General features: G+C 38.0%; 4 protein-coding genes across 4 annotated transcripts; 1 reads left to right on the forward strand and 3 right to left on the reverse strand.

Moving 5' to 3' along the window:
* Positions 1 to 518: 518 nt before the first annotated feature.
* On the reverse strand, positions 519 to 9,833 carry rab30 (RAB30, member RAS oncogene family). The gene is made up of 5 exons (XM_083696396.1): positions 9,698 to 9,833; positions 8,631 to 8,729; positions 8,445 to 8,528; positions 7,793 to 7,976; positions 519 to 2,349 (listed from the first exon to the last, which is right to left on the reverse strand). The coding sequence occupies exons 2-5, from the start codon at positions 8,721 to 8,723 to the stop codon at positions 2,099 to 2,101; spliced, it is 612 nt and encodes a 203-aa protein (XP_083552522.1). The 5' UTR covers positions 8,724 to 8,729; positions 9,698 to 9,833; the 3' UTR covers positions 519 to 2,098.
* A 2,183-nt stretch (positions 9,834 to 12,016) lies between these two features.
* ndufc2 (NADH:ubiquinone oxidoreductase subunit C2) lies at positions 12,017 to 13,795 on the forward strand. The gene is made up of 3 exons (XM_083695518.1): positions 12,017 to 12,263; positions 12,962 to 13,105; positions 13,642 to 13,795. Exons 1-3 carry the CDS (start codon positions 12,125 to 12,127, stop codon positions 13,689 to 13,691), a joined length of 333 nt encoding a protein of 110 aa, XP_083551644.1. The 5' UTR covers positions 12,017 to 12,124; the 3' UTR covers positions 13,692 to 13,795.
* A 561-nt stretch (positions 13,796 to 14,356) lies between these two features.
* Positions 14,357 to 14,776, reverse strand: thrsp (thyroid hormone responsive; the record flags this gene model as incomplete). The annotated part of the gene is made up of 1 exon (XM_083695116.1): positions 14,357 to 14,776. One exon carries the CDS (start codon positions 14,774 to 14,776, stop codon positions 14,357 to 14,359), a length of 420 nt encoding a protein of 139 aa, XP_083551242.1.
* Positions 14,777 to 18,896: 4,120 nt separating this feature from the next.
* guca1c (guanylate cyclase activator 1C) lies at positions 18,897 to 20,736 on the reverse strand (the record flags this gene model as incomplete). The annotated part of the gene is made up of 4 exons (XM_083694679.1): positions 18,897 to 19,027; positions 19,217 to 19,304; positions 19,873 to 20,022; positions 20,542 to 20,736. The coding sequence occupies 4 exons, from the start codon at positions 20,734 to 20,736 to the stop codon at positions 18,897 to 18,899; spliced, it is 564 nt and encodes a 187-aa protein (XP_083550805.1).
* Positions 20,737 to 20,982: the final 246 nt, after the last annotated feature.

Here is a 20,982-nt window from a genome sequence, read left to right on the forward strand (position 1 = left end):
ACATTTGTGAAGAAATTACATTTTTAGGCTTGGCCCATTGGAAGGATTACATATCTTGACGAACTATTGAAAATGCTGGTTATGAATTGATGCCTACACAACACATTTATCATTAATAAGGTGGTGAACTACATCAGTCCTGTGATAACCATAATTTGTTATTTGTAATTGTATCAATTTCATTGGTCAAGAACATTCTGCACATGTACTGTATATAAAGACCACCTGCGGGTGTTGGGGGATGGTATATCACAGTCATCGGTTTAAAGGTGCTTCGACAAATTCCTTGCTGGCATGGTAAGGCACACAAACACCTTTATTCATTTTCCCAGTTCACCCGCTGAAAAACAGCACGTAAAAGCTGGATTTCCATGGCATGGGGGGTCCAATCCATACATTAGATCAGAACAAAATTCAGTAGGCCAATTTTAATGGAATCTACTTGAGAGTTATTTGCTTACAAACACGTACAAGCATTCACACAGAGCTGGAATTTATTTTTCAATTATGGCATTGGATTCACTACATTTTATTGCAGTATTCTTAATTAAAGGTGCGTGTGCAATGTGCATTAAAGGGGTAGCCGACACTTTGCATGTGAAAAAAAAATCCCATGACACGATTTTTCGAAAAACTGGGGCAAATTAACATGTGCTACTTGTTCCTCCCATAAACTGAGATACACGGTTGCTATTCATGGTTAGTTTACGAACCACTCATGTGCGCAAAGTTGTCTTACTGTGATTGAATTAAAGTTAGGATTCCGGCCTGTGTGTTAATAATTGAATTATCACGTAGTACATAATTCACTGAATACATTATCAAAATATGCATACATCTAGAAGAAAATGATAACATAATGTTGTAAGACCAACAGAATTCAGTTTAACTTAATAATAAATTTAATTTGTTCTCGAGTATGGGTGTGATTTAATATTATGACATTCAAATTAAGAACATTTTAGCAGCAGGTACAAGTTTAGGGATATATTGGAAAATAATAATTCACAGTTACATAGTAATTAAATTGGTGTAAACAACTAGACCACATTCAAATTATTGTGAAGGTTAGAGACATGTCCATTGTCTAATATTCCTAGGACATGCACAATATAATTAATGAACAGGGTAGAAAAACAAAAACAAAGCTTTGACTGCTTTCATAAACAAGCTGTAGGCTTACAGCATTGCTCTCAGATGTCAAAAACTTCAGTAAAATGAGGTTAGAGACAAAATGATTGTGCAATTTCTGATGAACAAGTTGAAATGAGTAACACCTCAACCACAGACATGAAACTACTTGACTGTATAATTCCATTCACTCAAATATGAAGTGTAAATTAGGAATAACCACAAAACCCTCTGCTATCTGTTTTAATTGTTTAAAGACTAATAATGGCACCAATCAAAGACCATGAGCTTAAGTTTTTGATTCAACCTGTTATCGTGCTGATCAAAAGGGTATATCAAAGTTGTGCATTCGGTTAGCCACAATAGCTGACTAGGAAATAATAATGATTTCAAACAATTCAATGTAGCATTCCTTAAAAAATATCTAAAAACGTTTTTTTTTAGGGTGAGTTTGATGAACCACCCAGTAGGTGGTTATTACTGTACAACATAAAATTTCACTGGTCATTCTGATCATGTCTAACAGACGAAAGGCTAGAATGAGTTGCATGTAGCCTGTTATAAAATACTTGTGTTTTTAAATCAGGTAACACTGCTGGTGAATTCTTTAATTTCATTGTAATCTGTCTGTCACAACAACCCAACAGGAGGGACTATCATTTTTTGTCAAATGAATGAAGGTGTGTAAAACAATACAGTTCCTTCAATTTCTTTTAAGAACTCCTTAAAATATTCACTCACTTCAGGTTGCAAAGGTAATTTTTACCATCAAGGATAAAAGTCCCCCTAGTGGCAGCAGCTTGAATTGTTTCCTCTGAACAATTACTGGGAGAATACTAGAAGGCTATTTGACAAACTCCCTTGTTCAGTTTAAGGTAAAAGGCATGGGGCTCAAGAGGACTGTGACAGTGGCTCTTTGCCACTCCACAGTGAATGGCTAGTGTCCACGGCCATACAGCTGAGCTCTCTAATTGAGGCTGCAGCAGCTCAAGTAACTGATGCTTTTGCCCTCCCCGGGCATTGGGGCAGTGTCATTGTTATCTAGCGTGTTCTGCTTGGCCTCTCGAATTAGTTCACATGCCAGATCCAGAAAGAGTTTCTCCACATTGTCAGACTCTTTGGCTGAAGTCTCCAGATAAAGCATGCTTTGTGCCTCAGCAAACTCCTCCGCCTTTTGTCTGAGAACTTCTCTCTTCTCAGCAAGATCAATTTTATTACCTGTAAAGACAGTACGCTTAACGTTAACCATAACATTGAACATCCAACATGACACACAGGCCTAAATGCATAACTGTATATAACACTCAACATATACTGTCATCCATCATGTTTGTTCTGCGCTCTGCCTAAAATCCATTTTCTAAGGGCTTTCTCAAAGCCTTTGAATTGTATTACCAACATCATTTTGATAGCAGATAGGATTGACACAATATGTGGTACAGTAAGCACAACACTTTTCCACCAGATGAAATTCCTATTAAATTCTGGAATTAAGGCAACCTTAATTGCTCTGTGGAACAATACACTGGTAAAGTGATTGCATCACAGAATGAATTGCATGTAGCCTGTGCCAAAATACAAAAGGTATTGTCTGGAGACAAACATAGCAAGCTTGTATTGAAAGCTCCAGAGGAGACTAGCAAATATAGCTAAAATAGCTAGAATGTTGAGCGTGATCAAATATTTGTATTTGATATTCGAGACGTGTACTAGTACAAGTCACATGGCTAACCAGTTGCTAATATAGCTGAAAACAGATTTTAAAAATAAATACAATTCTTCTAACCTGCACAGTTTTTCACACTTTCTCAGTTTCTGGGATTATGAGGCAAGCGAAATAATTGTAATGAATATTAAATGATATTATGGTGGGAGCACATTTACTGGTTAGTGTTCAATTCTAGTTATCCTTGACCTTAGTGCTGCTTTTGACACAAATGATCATACTATTTCAATTTACTATTTTAGAAATTGTGTGGGAATTACAGACACTGCCCTAAATTGGTTTACATCTCATCTCTCAAATAGGCAGTTCTCTGTTGGTTTGGGTAGCTCAGTTTCCCCCAGAAGTAAAGTGTGTAGTGCCTCAGGGTTCCATTTTGGGCCTCATTTTGTTAAATTCATTAAGAACAAATCATGTGATGGACACTTAATAAAATCATTCAGACATGGAATATACAGTCATGAGAAAAAGTTAGGACACCCTATGAAAACCTTTGTCTTTTTCAACATATTCAAACATATGGACATTTGATATTCATTTGAACAATATTGAAAAATTGAGGTAATATAACTAAACAAATACAACTGAAACATATTATTTAAAAAATGATTGGTGAAATGTAATTAATAGAAATGCAATCTTCTTGTGAGGAAAAAGTTAGGACACCCCCACATTTAGTTCCACTTAAAATGCCTAAAATTATAATCAAGAGCACCACATCAGGTGCAAATGATTAGAACATCGTTACAGAGGATTTTGGAGGAGCCTGTCCTATTTAAACCTCAGACATTTAGTTTGGTTTGCTCTTGATTGTTTAAGTGAGTTGCATCACCATGGCGAGATCAAAAGAGCTCTCTGAGGCCTTCAGAAGAAAAATTGTAGATGCATATGAGTCTGGGAAGGGATATAAAAAGATCTCCAAACAATTCGAAATTAGCCATTCCACTGTCCGGAAAATAATTTACAAGTGGAGAACATTTAAAACCACCACCAACATGGCCAGGTCAGGCCGCCCAAGCAAGTTCAGCCGAAGAGCTGGCTGAAAGATGCTTAAAGAAGTCTCCAACAATCCCAGAATGTCATCACGGGACCTACAGGTATCTCTTGCCACAATTGATGTCAAAGTACATGCATCCACCATAAGAAAGAGACTGAACAAGTTTGCATTACATGGGAGGTGTGCAAGGAGGAAACCCCTGCTGTCAAAAAAACCCATCAGGGCAAGACTAAAGTTTGCCAGAGAACACCTAGAGAAAGACCAGAACTTCTGGAACAATGTGCTTTGGACAGATGAATCCAAAGTTGAACTATTTGGGCACAGTAAGAGTAGACATGTTTGGCGCAAAACCAAGACAGCATTTGAGAACAAGAACCTCATACCAAACTGTGAAGCATGGGGGTGGAAATGTCATGGTTTGGGGCTGCTTTTCTGCAGCAGGGCCTGGTCAGCTCACCATCATAGAATCCACTATGAATTCTGTATTGTATCAGAGGGTGCTTGAGGAAAATGTGAGACCATGTGTTCGAAAGTTGAAGCTGAAGCGGATGTGGACCATGCAACATGACAATGACCCAAAACATTCCAGTAAATCTACCAAGGAATGGCTCAAGAAAAAGAAATTGAGAGTTCTGGAATGGCCAAGTCAAAGCCCGGATCTTAATCCTATTGAGATGCTGTGGATTGATTTGAAACTGGCTGTGCATGTAAGACACCCCTCGAACATCACACAGCTGAAAGAATTCTGCAAGGAGGAGTGGGAAAAGCTTTCTCCCAATCAATGTCAGAGACTTGTAGACAGTTATAAGAAACGTCTAATTGAGGTTATTTCAGCCAAGGGGGGCTATACTAGCTATTAGGGCATAGGGTGTCCTAACTTTTTCCTCAGTAGGAATTGGCATTATTGTTAATTTTTCGTTAAATAAATGATTACAAAGTTACATTTTCATTGTTTTTTTGTTCAATTACATCCCCTTTATCTATAGATATTGTTAGAAAGAAGATAAAATGTTGATATGTCCATATTTTTAAGAAAATAACTTAATATTTTGGGGGGTGTCCTAACTTATTCTCATGACTGTATGTGCAGGACCTTTTTAGTGTGTGTCCCCACATTTTTGTGCACTGCACAATACACTCTCTGTCACAGCATATCTCCTGTCCTAGAGCCTAGGCTACTTTTCTATCCAGTCTCAGTCTCCCACTGTAATCGATAGGTTGCATTATCAAAGCTTATTCATGTCAAATGGCCACTGAAACTTGTCCCATGCTGTCTGCGCATAGGGCGTTTGACAGAGTGTGTGATGACTAAAACAAATGGTATGAAAGTAGATAAGGATATTTGAAAAACACAAGTTGGTCCCCATTAAGATAACTTGATATTTAAACCATTTCCACTCGTCTCCCTGTAACTCTTGAGCTGATCTGCTATAATACATGTTTGCTAATATTTTGCTATTTTGTAAATTTCTTGTCAATATTTGCTATTGTTTTTTTATGTCCCATGCACCAACCCCAACAAGTCAATTTCCTGTGTGTGCAAATATACTTGGCCAAATAAAAGAATTCTGAATCTGATCAATTAAATAAGGCAAAATATAATGCCAAATATAGCATTAAACATTATATTCATATATATATATATATATATATATATATATATATATATATATATATATATATATATATATATATATATATATATATATAAAATACGAGATATTCTGTCATTCGTGGAGGGAGGTCATCTATCTAGCAAGCTGATTAAGCAAGGCTTTGCAATCACAAACCATTTTCTCTCTCATTTTTATTTTAGTGATTATTTGGAGGGCACACAAATAATGTCAGCATTGTCAGTAATTTATACTGACAGAAGGATGGATCTTTTCAAACATCCTTCACAGCCCTTGTCACCACCTTGTGGTAGCTTTCGGCATCATTTCACACGTCTCCACCACTCATGTCCACCATCGTTGCAATGGCAGTACTGATCTACTGCACTTTTATTTCTTCTCGACTTGATTAAGGCAACTCGTTATATTCTTGCATCAGTCAAAAGGACCTCTCTCATCTGCAGCTAGTGCAGATTGCAGCAGTGAGACTTGAAACCAGAAGTAAGAGAAGTGATCACATCACAACCATTTTAGCCTCGTTACACAGGCTTTCAGTAGATTTCAGAATTTATTTTAAGATTCTATTGATTACTTATGAAACAAAACATGGTTTAGCTCCAGTATACACTGCAGAACTTTTAACATATAAACAGAAGTGCATCCTTAGATATTCAGGCAAGGCTCTATTGACTGCCATTTGGGCCCCTAGACTTCAGAACAGGCTGGCTAAAGACATAACGCTGGCAAACTGGCAACGGTGGTCTTATAAATCTCTCTTAAAAACCTCTTTAAAGTGTTAAATATTATTTTGTAATGTTGTCTATTGTTTGAAATGTTATTTGATTAAATGTTAGTCTGTTTTAATTTGTTGCCCCCCCCCCCCCCAATTTCAATGACTTGTCTGAATGTCTTTTACAACATTTATTATTTGAATGTTGCTTTCTTTCTGTTTGGAATTCTACTTATGATATTTTCTCTTGTTTTAATAGCACTTTGTAAGCTTGTTTAGAAAAGCGCTATACAAATAAAGGCATTATTATTATTTGCAGCCAAATATTACCATTTTCATATTAGTGTTAGTCACATTTGTTTTGGTGTCTCCAGTGACCTTTTTACATTATCAGTGTATTGTATCTAACATTAGCTTGTTGGATAAAACTAAAGGAATGAGTTAACCCTTAGATATCTGGACCCAGTTTTCCTTGCATGAAATTAAGCAGTGATTATGACTGCCCAAGGAAAAAAAATATATAATCAAATTCAACACTCATATCAATGGTTATGCACTACTGTCACAATGCCTCTATGGCTTTTTAATGCAAAAGTGTTTTAAAATATAGGCAGTTAACACTCATATGATCATGTAAAGACATTTTGCCAGTTCTTTAAAGACATTTTTACCTATATGCAACATCGGTGTTAAAGGGTTAAGGAGGAAAATTGTGATGAAATTAGTCAAAATCATGTCAAGACATGTTGAGAACCAAATTATCGCATTTATAGAAACATGTGAAGTAAACATGTTGCAGGGTTCTCCCCAGGATTTTTGAACAGTGTGGCACTGGATTACATTATCAAAACAGATGAATATACTGCTAACACGCTGAATTTACTGAGGAACATCAGCGCTTTCACTTTTGCTTTCAACAACGATGTTGTTGGCGATCAAAGATCGTTACTCTATCATTACTAAATATCTTAATTTGCCTTGAAATTTTTTACATAGTGGCACCAGCAAGTTCACAGCATGGCGCAGCGACACTCTTATATTCTTTGAGGAGAGCCCTGATGTCGTGCTCCTCCTTGTATGAATTGGTGACAATTATTGAAAGATAAGATTGAAAAGTTACTGGAACGTGTAGTGCTTATTTGATTCATTATTAGTGTTTCTTCTTACAGCCAATTGTGTTTATTTGAAGCCTGTCAACATGTTTTTACTGAAGTAGAACTTTAGTTTTGAACACATGATGAACTACAGCTGCTTTCGTAACCAAAAAAGTCACTGGAACCTGCAGTGCTTGCTTCTTACAACTTTATATTGATTTCTCAAAATATTATTCCCAAATTCGTAAGGCTATATGCTTACTGCATTAGGCTACACTCCCACGGCCCGTGCACATAGACTGCGACAAAATGATGCAACATTTTTCATCAAAATTGTCCCAGTGGTGTCAGAGAAAAAACTTCTGAAATACAAACGAAGAGAGACCGAATCATAGTCCCCTCTCTGATTTCATCAGTGGGGGACAACATCGATTTTTTTTATATTAGCATCTTAATAATTGTGTGTCCTACTTGTAGGAGGGATGTTCTGATATGAATGCTCACCAACTAAGATAGTCACCACTTGGTTGTTGGCATACTGCTCAATCTCCCTCAACCACTCTGGAAGGCACCGGAAGGAGTCCTCACAGGTAATGTCATAGGTAAGGATGAGAGCGTTGGCACTGCGGTAGTAACTCTGGGTAATCGAGCGGAATCTCTCTTGTCCAGCTGTGTCCCAGATTTGCAACTGTAAATTGTCAGAATTGTTAAAATGTCAATCATATCACTGCTATCTTCAATTATTTTGTTCTCTAATCTTATACATATAAAGTATAAAAAGCAAATAGGAATAAGCCTATTGTGTGTTGTAAATACTGTAGGGTAATGTGTCATCCACTGACTCAGTGGCCTTGTGGTTAGTGTCCACCCTTAAGATCTGAAGGTCGGAGGTTCGATCCCTGGCCAAGTCAAAGACTAAAAATGTGATCCAATGCTACTCAGCACTAAGGACATGGATAGACTAGCCTCCCAGTCCAGGGCTGTACTACAAAAACAGGAGATGTGCTCCTGCCCTATGGGCCTTTCTGGTGCTACTTACTTATTTAATGTATATTCCAAAAAGGACAAGAGGAACACATATAGCCTACGTTTCTACAAAATATATGAGGTCTGTATACAATGTGACTAAAAACCAAAGCAGATATTATTTACAGACCTTGACTTTTTCCCCCTTAATTTCCACAGTCTTGATCATAAAATCAACTCCTATGGTAGCCCCTTGTCCAGGTGGGAAAAGGCCCTGTAAAGCATACCACAAAATAATACAATTAGCTTACTCAGACTAGATTACTTTGTCAGCGTTTAGCAAATCATTCATGAGAATTTGGGTAATGATACCAACCTGAGTAAAACGTCTAACGAGGCAGGTCTTCCCAACCCCAGCATTTCCTATTAGTACAATTTTGAACAGGTAGTCATAGTCTTCCATGCTCATTCTAAGCTGTTGATGAAAAGTGTGTGGAGGACGGGGAGGGGGAGCGAGAGAGGCAGAGAGAAATAAATAAATCAATGAAATTGCATGACAGAATCTGTAAGGACATGTCTGACAGTAAGCTTTTACTTAAATGTTACCTTTACCCATAACATGAAACAACCCATTGTATTTTAAGTACATTCAATGTTTTTTCTTATGAAGGATCCAAGATGTTGCTATGGCAGAGCCTACTGTGCATGCCTCTTATGGACTCGTTGCCAGGGCCAGTGGTAAGATGCTGAGAGGACTGCAAAGTCTACAGAGCAAGCCAAGCAAATCTCCACTCTGCCACAAAACGTTACAGACTCTATTAGTCTAACTAATGAGCCTTATAACTAGAAATTGTGCAAACTCCATTTAGTCATAATACTTGGTAGCCAATGTTCTAATGCATATAATGCACTGCATATAATGCAATGCATGTATGATGCTGCAGAATCAGTCGAAACGAACAGTTAAATGTAACTTGCATGCTGCAGTTTGCTTGAGAAACCAGCTGGCTATGTGATGGCCTGTATCACACAGGGAAGTGGCAAAGATTTAAGAGCGGTCTGTCAATATACAACGGGAACAGATGGGGCTAACTGCAGCTAGCTAGCGGTCCTGCGATGCAGCTCCCACAGTTGGTGTTTGCAGCGTAAAAAAATTTTTTTTTTAGACAACTCGCTCGTCACTACGCTACTAGTTAGCCAAGAGACAAACAACAATCCTTCTGTGAAAATGAGGATGAAATTCCACCCACCCACTCCAGCAGCAAAACAGAGACGGTTTGCAATAATCTTTGGGCAAAAAACGACATTAGCTAGATAGATAGATTGCTAGCTGCAGCTTGTGACACCACTGTTAGCTGATGGAGCTAGCAAGCTAGCTACCTTGGCTAAAAAAGCATCGTTTTGGTTACATAATCGCTCAAATAACATAATATTTGCACTTACCAAAGCCTGGGGATATCCCCCGATTTCAAACTATTTCGTATGCATTCAGTAAACTCGGCACCAGGGGGCATTTCTATCCTCTCAGGCTAGAACGCTATTCTGTGGAGGGAGTTCGCTTCGTGACGTGACATCTTTCCTCATTAATTGCGTTCGATTTCACTCGTTCGGCGCAGCAGCTCCGAGCCCAAAACCCGCCCATTTGGTGCATCGGTTGAATCGAGCACACTTTGTGAAGCCTAGAGTGTAGGGGCCGCAGACCTTATTATGAATGCTTAAGACTTGGTTCCCCAGGCTCGTGCAAAGATTGGGGCGAAAGGAGAAACGGCCCTGCCCTTTGCCCTGCTACTCACAAACAAAATGCCTTCCTGGATGGCTTTTTTTGTTGTTGAAAAAATGGTTGTCAGGGCAGGATCGCAAAAGTTGATTGAGGACCTCTTTGGTGAAGAATGCGATTGTTTCTCTTGATATAACATATATGATGTATTGATTTCTGTATTTTACTGTGGTGCATATTTAGTTAAATCTCTTGGTGCGATCACCTTCTGTGACAAAAGAGAACAAATATTTGGGCGTCATTAGGTTACTATTGTACTAACTCTGTATTGATGTAAGACGCCTTTACTTCAAGCACAAATTTCACCAATAGGCTAAGACAAAATATTTGCACAACCAATATTTCCATCAGTAGTGCTTCTTCAACTTTGCATTGATTTCTCAAAATATGATTGCCAAATTCGTTCGTTAAGACAAAATATTTGCACAGGCAAATTATTTGTTTAGAAATGCGATTAGCTATAAACTCTCTCTCCACATTGCACCCTATTGTAACGTTTTTAATGAGGAATCAGCGTCACCTCGAAACTCCTAAACAATCTATATATGCCATTTAGCTGACGCTTTTGATGAAGCGTTTATGAGTTTCGAGTTGACGTCATTCAACATGTCATAATAGATTGCAAAGTGGAGAGCTAGGAGTGTAGTAATGGGCCGTGTCTACAGCAAAAGCTTTTTTTTGTTAAAGCAGTGCTGGGCTTTTGTTGTTGCTTGGCTACTTGATACAGTGCTTTAGCTGGCAATGTAGCTAGCAAAGTGACATTGATGGGCACAGCTTTTTATCAATAGTTTAACGGTGTTCAACTCTGTTCAGCTCTGAAAAAGCCAGCCGTTAAGGAGCTCGGCGCTAAAAAAAAAAAAGAAGCTGGTTTTGGTTTTACAGCGCTGACAAAGCGACCTGTTCCATTGAGAAAAACAACCGCATTTTATAATAAATAAATGCTCGCTGTGGACACGGAACCTTAAATGCAGTCGGCATATATCCTAACGCATTTGGGAATAATATTTAGACAAATCAACGCAAAGCTGTAAGAAGCAAGACTGATAATTAATCAAATAAGCACTACAGGTTCCCGTACATTTTCTGGCTACGAATGCAGCTGTAGGCATATACCCTAATGAATTTGGTAATAATATTTTGTGAGTGGTCTGTTATGCAGCATAATTTCATACCAAAACTTAGCCGATATTAATACGGGAACCAGAGTTGTGTAACATTGATTTATAGCCAGTCGCATTTGTAACCACATAATTCGCTTGTGCACATATTTTGTTTTAGTTAACGAATTTAGGAATAATATTTTGAGAAATCAACGCAAAACTGTAAGAAGCCAGACAGATGGAAATATTGGCTGTGCAAATATTTTGTCTTAGCCTATTGGTAAAATTTGGCGATAAGCGAAACCGGAAGTCTTAATGGAGCTAGCTGGAGTTTATTTAGTTTTGCAGGTGTGCAGCGCGCATCATCAATCCCAATCCCAGCTATTTGGAGGAACCTGGGCGGTACACGGGTACAGGATGTTTAGGAACTGAGCCACAAGTAGTGTGCGGGGATATATCGTCGAGTAGGTCTTCGTTTTAAATGGCCGATTAAATTTGCGTATGTTGTGGTAGTATGGAAGTTATATGTATCATATCATTCCTATTACAGTGAAATAACATGATAATAACGTTACATGCTAAAAATCCCCTACAGTTTATAGTTTCTCACAACAAAAATAATATTTATATGTAATTATTGTATTGCATGGTAACACTAATGTAAGGAATTTAGATTAAATTGTTAAATGTTTAATCATAATAAAGGTTATTACTTGGTTATTATATAAAAATAAAGTGTGACCGTATTATTACTATGTTGATTACCACTTTATTCCGTGCTGTAGTAGGAAGTGTTACCAATAAAACTATAGACTATAATGTTCGAGAAAGGCGGAATTATGCTCTTCAGTGTCCTGGCGGACATTTTATTCTGTTGCACTGTTCCGGTCCAATATGCCCTTGACTTCCTAATGAGGAGATGCTAACTGGTTAGCCCAGCTAGAGAGTCAGTCGATAGGCAGTTGAGAGGTTGTATTATTTGAATTTGCCGATATGAGGCTGGTACCGGACGAAGCGAAGGTTCTCCCACCTCCAGGAATAGTGAACCGAAATTCTGTCTGGTTGGGTGCCATCGGCTGGTGCACAGCGATGCTTCAGAACGCCCTCAATCGTAGACCGCCCTTGAGATCAGGTACAGTTGATAGCTAGCTAGTGTATTGCTCGCTCCGACGCGACACTCCATCATTTCATGAGATGGAGTGTCGTGGTATTGGCTTGCCGGAGCTTCCGACTTAAACAAACAAACAAAAAGTTAAGACACCCATATTTTGGTGCCCAACAATAGGGGGACTATGTATAAAAGGTGTTGTCATTTCTGAATGGAGACTAACATGTACAAAAAGACCCTTAATTAAAAAAAAACTGGCAATGTATACAAACTCATACTAATTGTTTGATTCCAAATCCAAACTTTAAGAGTATAGAGCCAAAATAAGAAAAAGTCTGTCAGTGTCCCATTACCTACGCAGGGCTCTGTACAGTGCCTTCCCGAAAATAATCAGAGCCTTTCAATTTTTCCACATTTTGTTGAGTTATAGACTCAAATTTACTGAAATTTCTAAAAACCTGTTTTCGCTTTGTCATTTGTGTGGATTGTTGGCAAACTCTTATAATTTAATCCATTTTAAATTGAGTCTATAACACAACAAAATGTGGAAAAAGTGAAGCGGTCTGAATACTTTCCAAAGGCACTGTATACCTGAACCAGCTTTATCCTGACTGTATCCTTCCTAACCAGCTTGATATATTCTGCATATAGCTGCATATATTCCTCATATAAGCCCATATAGGCCCTGTCTCGTATTCAATCTGTTGACATTGCATTTTCAGGTGTTCATCGACAAGTCTTGCTGACGACTATTGGTTGGTTCATTGGGTACCATGTCACGAAATATGAAAACTATACGTATGCCAGACTGGATCGAGACATGAATGAGTACGCCAGACTCCACCCAGAGGAATTTCAGGATAAAGGTAAGTAGGTTAAATTGAAGTAAACATTCAAAGACCAAAAAACATTTCTACTCACAAGTTGGCCGCAACAAAAGAGAATCTGGTCATTACACACATATGAGCAACATAAATCCAGTCCTGGAGAACTAGGCCTTCTTGGTGAGCAGGGTGTATGCTTTAACCCAGCACCAACACACCTTTTGCAAACAATCAACTAGTTAATCATGGTCTTCAGTCTGGGCCACAATTCATTGAAGTGTTTGCTTCAATTAGTTATTGGCTTGAAGGAATGCCTGCACACTCTGTAGCTGTGAGACCCTTGGTATACATCTTGTGTCATTACTTATTATTGATTGTTAACTACTTCAGCATGTGTGGGCAGATTAATCCAGCCTTGTTTTCACAAAACTGTCTAAAACCAGACTGATCTTGTTCTTGCAAGGATCACATACATTGTTAGGGTTATTATTGCATGTATTGTCAGAAGGCTATTCTTATGTTGTTTCATTAATGTAATCAAATGTGTATTGTGTTCCTCTTTGTCTTTATCCTAACAGAGAAAAAGACGTTTGCTGAAATTGTCGAAGATTTTCACCCTGTGCGCTGAGTGGAGGTGGCATCTGTCTCTGTTGTCCCCTGTTTTTGTGAAGGCTTTCACATACTGGTTGAAACTCGAAAGAGTCATGTAAATAATAAAAAACCCTACCTAAATTATGCTCTGTTTATTATTATTATTATTATTATTATTATTATTATTCATTCCAATACATCTCAGACAACACTTTTTTTATTTTTGTATTATCACCTGCTATTCATGGACGTGTAGAGTACTTATTTAGAGAAATTATTTCATGTACACAGACACAATACAAGTCTGTGCTCAAAATGCAATGTTGTATCATCTGATGATGCTATTATGAAAGAGATTGCATTTGTCAAGAACATATGCACTGACTGTAATGTTGTTTATTAAATAGATTGAAAAGATAGGTCAAATTAAGACATGTTAGCTGGCTGCTGGCAAAAATATAAAAGCTGCAGCACATACTCAATCCTACAGTCTTGCATATGTACAGTATTTGTAATTAACATTAAGAACATTTGAACACAGATCAGTTTTGACAAAGCACTTTTATTGCATTTTACCATGTCACAAAACCTGTTATTGATGTATGTAAACCGTTTGACAGTTGATTTGGAATGTTTAGAAACTTTTTCATGTTCAAATTCAAAAAGGTTTTGCTTATTTGTACCTAGTTCTAACTGTGGTCACTAATTTGCAACTCCAATGATGTCCATGTATTTTGATGTGAGACTCTTGGACTTCTGGGTGAGATTTCCCATAACAGAGAACAGTCCCCTCAGGTGGAAGTGGAATATGGCCTCAGGGTCTGCTTCCATCAGAGGTTCCAGGGACTTGTTGAGAGCCATGTGGGTCTTTGCCTTACGGTCGTCAAGAGGAATGAGTCCGCTCTCCACAGTGTTTCTGATGGCCTTCAGCATGAGATAGTACTCATAAATGTCTTTGCAGGACCCCTCGGCTGCCTCACAGTCCTGGTTGTCATCAAGCTGCACGTCTCTCAGCAAGCTGGGTAGGAGAATAGTGTGCTCCATGTTGTGCACAGCTGTGCTGTACCGCCTTAGTGCCAGGAGCAGGCAGCTTCTGTTGAACTTGGCCTCTGCAGACTGCATGTTTCTAGGTGGAATTCTCTGGCAGTTTCTGTGCTGCTGATAAGGTGGTGGTGCAGCAGGAAGCCTGTGTGCAGTGCAGGGCCATGGGAGGGGAGGTTGAAGTATTTATATGATAAGGCTGAGGTGGGCTTGCCAGTATAGTTATGCAATAGGATGGTCCGATAGATTTAGGAACGTTGTGACTGCAATATTGAGTCAAGGTCTCCAGATTGTTTGATTTTCACAAGCTGTAATTTTTTCTGGCAGTCTGTCATGGACACCATGTGAATGAATGTCTGTTGAAACTATAATGTAAATCAACCCATAGTGCTTTTGGGTGAATATATTTTCCATCAGAATCATTGTGTGGTGACATAGGCTGCACACGTTAGACATGGTAGGCTTATAAGTAATGTTTGTCCATATTTCAATGTAGAAAATGAAGAGGGTAAGAGTAAGATGCCATAAAGTATGATAAAGGCATGCTCTATATTGCATTATGCAGTCCAGTTCAATCCAAGGCCAGTTTGTTTGGATGGACAGGTTACTAACGTACAGACATGTGTACTCAGTCCTTATCTTGTCAATTTCAGTTCAAACAGCAAATAATTGTGAACCTTGTGGTAGAGAATGAATCTAGTTTGGCTGGGTTTGAAACAGGGATGCCACAGACATAAAGGTATGTTTTCCATGCAATCAACAAACTTACAATAAAATTCCTATTTCAGATTGTTTGTGAAATGGTGTCCAGTTAAAGTAAAGCCAGGCAGATTGTCAATGAACAAACGGGGGAGTGGGGGCTCTGTCGCATCGCCCAGTGTGAGAGCTACCATCAGGTCTGATTGAGTGTACATTGCATCAAGATAGTGTGACGTGGAGAATTTGTCTTGCAGTTTGTATAATCATCTGGAATCGTCTGCATTTGTCTGGCACTGTGTCTGCGAAGCTTAAGTCTGGTGTTTATTTCCTTGCATTAGTCTGTACAGTCCTCAGTTCTTTCTTGTAATAATTATTTACTGTTTGAATTTCAATGGCTGTATTACTTTTATTATCCTCTTTGGTTTTTATAATTCATCATTTATTATTTCTTAATGCCACACTTTGAAATATGTATTTGATGATGAAATAGCCAACTGTCACTCTGTTACAGTTTTTCTTGATTGCTTATACTATTTGTATGAAACTGAAGTTCACATGCCCACAGCAAAAACATACATGAGAACAACAGTAACATTTTCAGCAAAACAGTTAGTAATTTCTCATTGCTTTCACTCAAATTCAAATGTTAAGCACCTTTTTGCAAAACAGAAAAACTCTCTACATAAGACACAAAGATGAATTGAGTAAGTGTTGACAAACAAAACTATTTCCTTACAGCATATAGCTATTTCTCCCATTATAGTGAATCTCTACTCCGTACATGTAAACTCTCATCGCCTAACAGTTCAACTAACAATCAGTCTATAATCACAAATTAAATCAATAAAGTACTGTAACATGTGGCCTGGGAGGCAGGAGAGAATAGATTACTGTAAGTGTTTTTGTTGGCACATTTAGTGTTCTACAGTAATGCAGTTTTTGTTATTGTAGCTACCTGCTTGATTCAGAAAATTGTAGATGCATTTTATTTATATTTATAGTAAGCAATCATATTCTCAGGCACAGTACTACCATAAATTATACAGTACAATGTTATTGTGAGTGAAATTCAAAGAGTTTTTCATCTATGCTTTCAAATGAAAGTTGTCCAACCGGCCATGTATATTGATGATTATATTTACTATATACTGTGTCATTATCAAATTAATGGTGGATTTAACTTTTCATTAGATGACAAAGGATACTGCACTGATTTGCTTTTGTGACATGCATTAGTTTTGAGAGTTATAGTGAATTTTGCTAAAGAAATGTGGTGTTTTGGCAAACATGTTAAATGTTTAGGGGAATGTGTTAACTGTTTTGAAAAGTTGAATACTGTTTCAAGAAATGTGCTCAGGCAACCGAGAAAAACTGTTCCTCTCTTCTCTCACGCAGGATTTCAATTCCTACAAGAAGCTATTACCAAGAAATCCTCTTATCAAGTTGCTTTTAGCCAATGTAAATAAAGTGATAGCCTTTTTGTAACTTTAGAATTTACTTTTGCCTAGTCTATTTGTTAGCCTATTATTGTCTATGTAATTATGTTCACTGCACAGACTGATGGTGATGGGTGTGTGGCAATTGTTTCCACATCATTTTAATGGGACCTTATATGCTATATGTTTTCTCCCTTTTACCATCCTGACTTCATACCTGATAATTGCACTTATTAAATGTTCATTTGCAAGCAAAAATAGTGTGCGGGAGTCCCTAATTGTTCTACTCTAATCTTAAAATATGCATTTTACACTGCTAGTATTCTACTGTAGGAGTAAATTCATCTTGCTTTCTGAGAAAATGAATAGTACAACAAAGTGTGCTTTTCTCAAGAAAGACTGTATTGATTCTTAAGGCAACCCAAATACATGTTTAAACAAAAATACAGACACAAGCTTTTAAATAACTTCTCAGGTACATGATCAGTTGGTAGGTTGGACAATCGTTTTACAATCATACAAGTCAGCCAGTCAATCAATCGAGAGACCATTCAGTTTTGTTTTACAGCACACATTCTTGTGGTCCTCTGTGGCTCAGTTGGTAGAGCATGGCGCTAACAATGCTTAGGTTGTGGGTTTGATTCCTGCTGGGACCATATATACTGAAATGTATGCACTCACTGCAATGTAACTTGCTTTGGATAAAAGTGTAAGCTAAATGGCATATATTATTCAGTCAAACAAACAACAAAGAGCAACATTTTCATTAAGTGTCAGGGACCCAGGAACCATGATGTTTCACTTTTCGCTTATGATTACAAATATTTTTAAAGTGCCATCATTTATTAGCAAAATTATAATTCCATCTATTTAGAAGGTCTGTGACTGTATGGTTTTGATGAGCAAACATGTTTGAGACATCCAATGCCTGACAGTGTGTTACCAATTTCTATATTTGATACAAAAAGGAAAACAGAATCCTAAACTACAATAAAGTGACTCTAAAGTTTAAACTCCACACAGCCTGTTTCTTCCTGGTGAGGGCTTCCAGCAAACATTGCATTCATTGAAACCCTTATAGCATTAAAGGATCAACAAGCAGTCAATCATTACTTAAACTAATTAGCATGCAACCCTATATATCTCTCCACTCTGTAGGTTTTACTTTATGTGACGTGGTCACAGCTTGGTGTGGATGTGAAAGTAGTTTGAGGTCATCTCTTAGAGACCCTCTGAGAACATATCACATAGTGAAGTGGGTTTTAAAGGTGCAATATGCAGCTTTTTTTTTTTTTACCACTTGCTGTGGGTGTGTAACCTGCAACTTGTGTGTGCATTGGCTACCTGCCTACTAGTAAACTAACCCTGTTTGACATGAGTTTTGTTTGGGGAATGCAGGGATTTGATTGAAACTTCGGGTTTAGCGAATGTGAGTATCTATGCTGGCTGGTTAATTTTCTGTGTTCATGTTTCCGCAAACATTTAAAAATTAAATAACAGCTACACTTTCAACCACTTTCACTTCTTTGTTAGTTACAAGGTCATGTAACTAAGACATTTGCTGGATAAAAACGTGAAAATGATTGACAGATTCATTGTTTCACTTAGAAGTAGTTTGCATTGACCAAGGGGAGGGAGAGTGGAGGAGACACTATTCTGAATTGTCATTGCAATTCTCATTGCATTTAAAAGAGGGAGAAATCCTGCATAGGGTGCCTTTAAGACCTTTACAGAGGTGAAGAGCATTGGTGAATGTAAGAGCACCTGCAGAGGAAAGAGGAGGACAAGTTCCCCTCAGCCTCACTCTTCACTCAGGTGACACACAAAGAGAGAACATTATATAGGCAGACAGTGTTTGGGGCTCCTCACTTTGTTCCCCAGATCATTTTAGCCTTTGTTCAAGTATAGGTGGGGCTTGGCTCTTATCAAGTGCTGATTTTGAGTGTCTTTTTATATAATTTTCTTTTATATTCAAAATCACCATAATATGTGTCCACCATTGCCCTCAGACAAGAAATTATCTTCTCAACATTCTGTATAGTCCAGTCCATCAGACACTGAGAAGATCAGCACTTCTTCTTTTGACCATTGACAATGATTTCCAAGACATTGGTAAGATCCATCATCTTGGTGAGCATCTCCATGATATCAGGATGCTCCTTTGCTCCACTGATGAACTCCTCCAATGTAAGCTCACCTGGAGAAGTGCAAAGAGAGGGGTGAGATAAGAAGATCGATGTATACATACATTTATGCACTTTGAGATTATTCTTGTATAATGAAAAGAGCTTTATATATTATTATTATTATATAATTAGTATTACATACAACAATAATTCCATCCTGTACAGTAGGCCCTATATCCTCTCATGTTGATCATTCTTACCTTCTCCATTCACATCAATCTTCTCATATATTAGGGTCACAATCTCCTCTGGAGGAATCTCATAACTTCTGGTGATATCCTGTATAGCCTGAATTAAATAGAATTACAGTATGCTGAGTTTTAATTAACTCTGTCTGAGGTTTATAGCATCCATATGAGCAACATAGTGAGAGACCCACAACAACTTTGAGTACTGCAGGTCTCAATAAAGCTACCACTGCAACTAAATGATGAATACAAGAGAGAATGGTTAATTTGTTGAATAACACCTTGATATCGAGCTAAAAAGGGATAATGCGATTGTTTATAGATTTGTGCTGTATGTGTTTTTGGAGTAGGATAGAAAAACAAACCTATACCATGTAAATCATGATTCTACACTAGTAGCTAAGCAATGTAGCAGAATGAGGTCATAGTGAGGGATATATTTAGGTTAGGATTAGACAAACAGACCCTTACCTGTATATTATGCTGCCTTTCTAGTTCTTGGCTATTTAAACCTTTTTTTACCCTTTTAGAGTTAAGATCTGCTACTGAAAGATATTTTGAGAGGAGATAGGGGTGGGAGTTTGCCATACAACTCAGGCCTAAAGACTGGCTATCACTTCACAATATCCAAGCAACTTACTGAGATGAGGATAGAAAATATAGGCTACCTTGAATATTGTCTCCAATTCATCTTTGTCAATTTTTCCATTTCCATCCTGATCAAAGAGCTTGAAATACCACTTCAGTTTCTGGTTGATTTCTCCTTTCAGTAATAAACTTACTGCTGCAATGTATTCTACAAAATCTATATAGCCATCCTGTAAAAAAGAGAGAGATGTGATTGTTATACAACAACAACTATCTCTCTTAAACAAAGAGAGATAGATATAGGCCTACTGCTCAACTATTTCATTTTGCTTCTCTCAAGGTCAAACATCATCAGATTTCACAAAAAGTGGATTTCATGCTTCAGAGCACAGTACTCTTTAATATACTGTACACTAGGGAAATACATTTCTCAGCAACAGTTATTTTCTCTGCATCTGAGGCAAGACCAATGTCATAAGTTTAAGCCATATTCAGACACAGTGCTTTCTTTAGCTTAGCTACTAGTATTGCACCTCACAGCTATATGAAATCCATGAACTAGTTTACAATCTGTGAGATTATAACAACATTGCGTAGAGGTAAATCATAAGCATACTATATCACAAAATATACCTAATCAACTTATAGGCCTAAATCATAGGTTCAGGTGCACAGCAATCATACATCAGTTATCTTGATTATGCAACAGAGAGAGTGGACGGGAAAGAGAGGGGGCTACAGTCTCTTACCCCATCCATATCAAAGGTGAAAAAGACCTGGTCCACATAGCTGCTAGCCTCCTCTGTCATGCCCTGCAGTTCCAGCATAGTCTTGAGCTCAAACAGTGTTATCAACCCTGATGGAGACTCCTTCATGAACTTGTTGTACCAGTGGTGCATGTCCTCCGCCAGGATATCATCCATGTTCGAGCCGTGGGCACCCATAATTCCTACTATGATGTGATGCTCCTGCTGAGGGAAATTTGTCCGTCTGACGGCAAAGAGCTGGCAGCAATGCAGAGGGTGGTGGAGGCGATGGTATTGGAGTGCTGAACACTGGACTGGCTGAGACATGATGCATTGACTCTGTCTTAATCTCATAAAGCCTTTGGCAACTAAAAAGAGAGATAACCCTTTAATGGGATAACAGTTGAACTCTTCCAAGAACCTGGGGACATCTTTGGCACAAAG

This window comes from Argentina silus (assembly GCF_951799395.1).
Source record: "Argentina silus genome assembly, chromosome: X".
NCBI classification, from domain to species: Eukaryota; Metazoa; Chordata; class Actinopteri; order Argentiniformes; family Argentinidae; genus Argentina; species Argentina silus.

Coding starts and splice junctions, on each gene's coding strand:
- ndufc2 (XM_083695518.1), top strand. CDS start 12,125: ATGAGGCTGGTACCGGACGAAGCGAAGGTTCTCCCACCTCCAGGAATA. Junction 12,264..12,961: donor TAGACCGCCCTTGAGATCAG/GTACAGTTGATA, acceptor TTGCATTTTCAG/GTGTTCATCGACAAGTCTTG. Junction 13,106..13,641: donor AGAGGAATTTCAGGATAAAG/GTAAGTAGGTTA, acceptor TTATCCTAACAG/AGAAAAAGACGTTTGCTGAA.
- rab30 (XM_083696396.1), bottom strand. CDS start 8,723: ATGAGCATGGAAGACTATGACTACCTGTTCAAAATTGTACTAATAGGA. Junction 8,529..8,630: donor TCGTTAGACGTTTTACTCAG/GTTGGTATCATT, acceptor TATGCTTTACAG/GGCCTTTTCCCACCTGGACA. Junction 7,977..8,444: donor TTAAGGGGGAAAAAGTCAAG/GTCTGTAAATAA, acceptor GACAATTTACAG/TTGCAAATCTGGGACACAGC.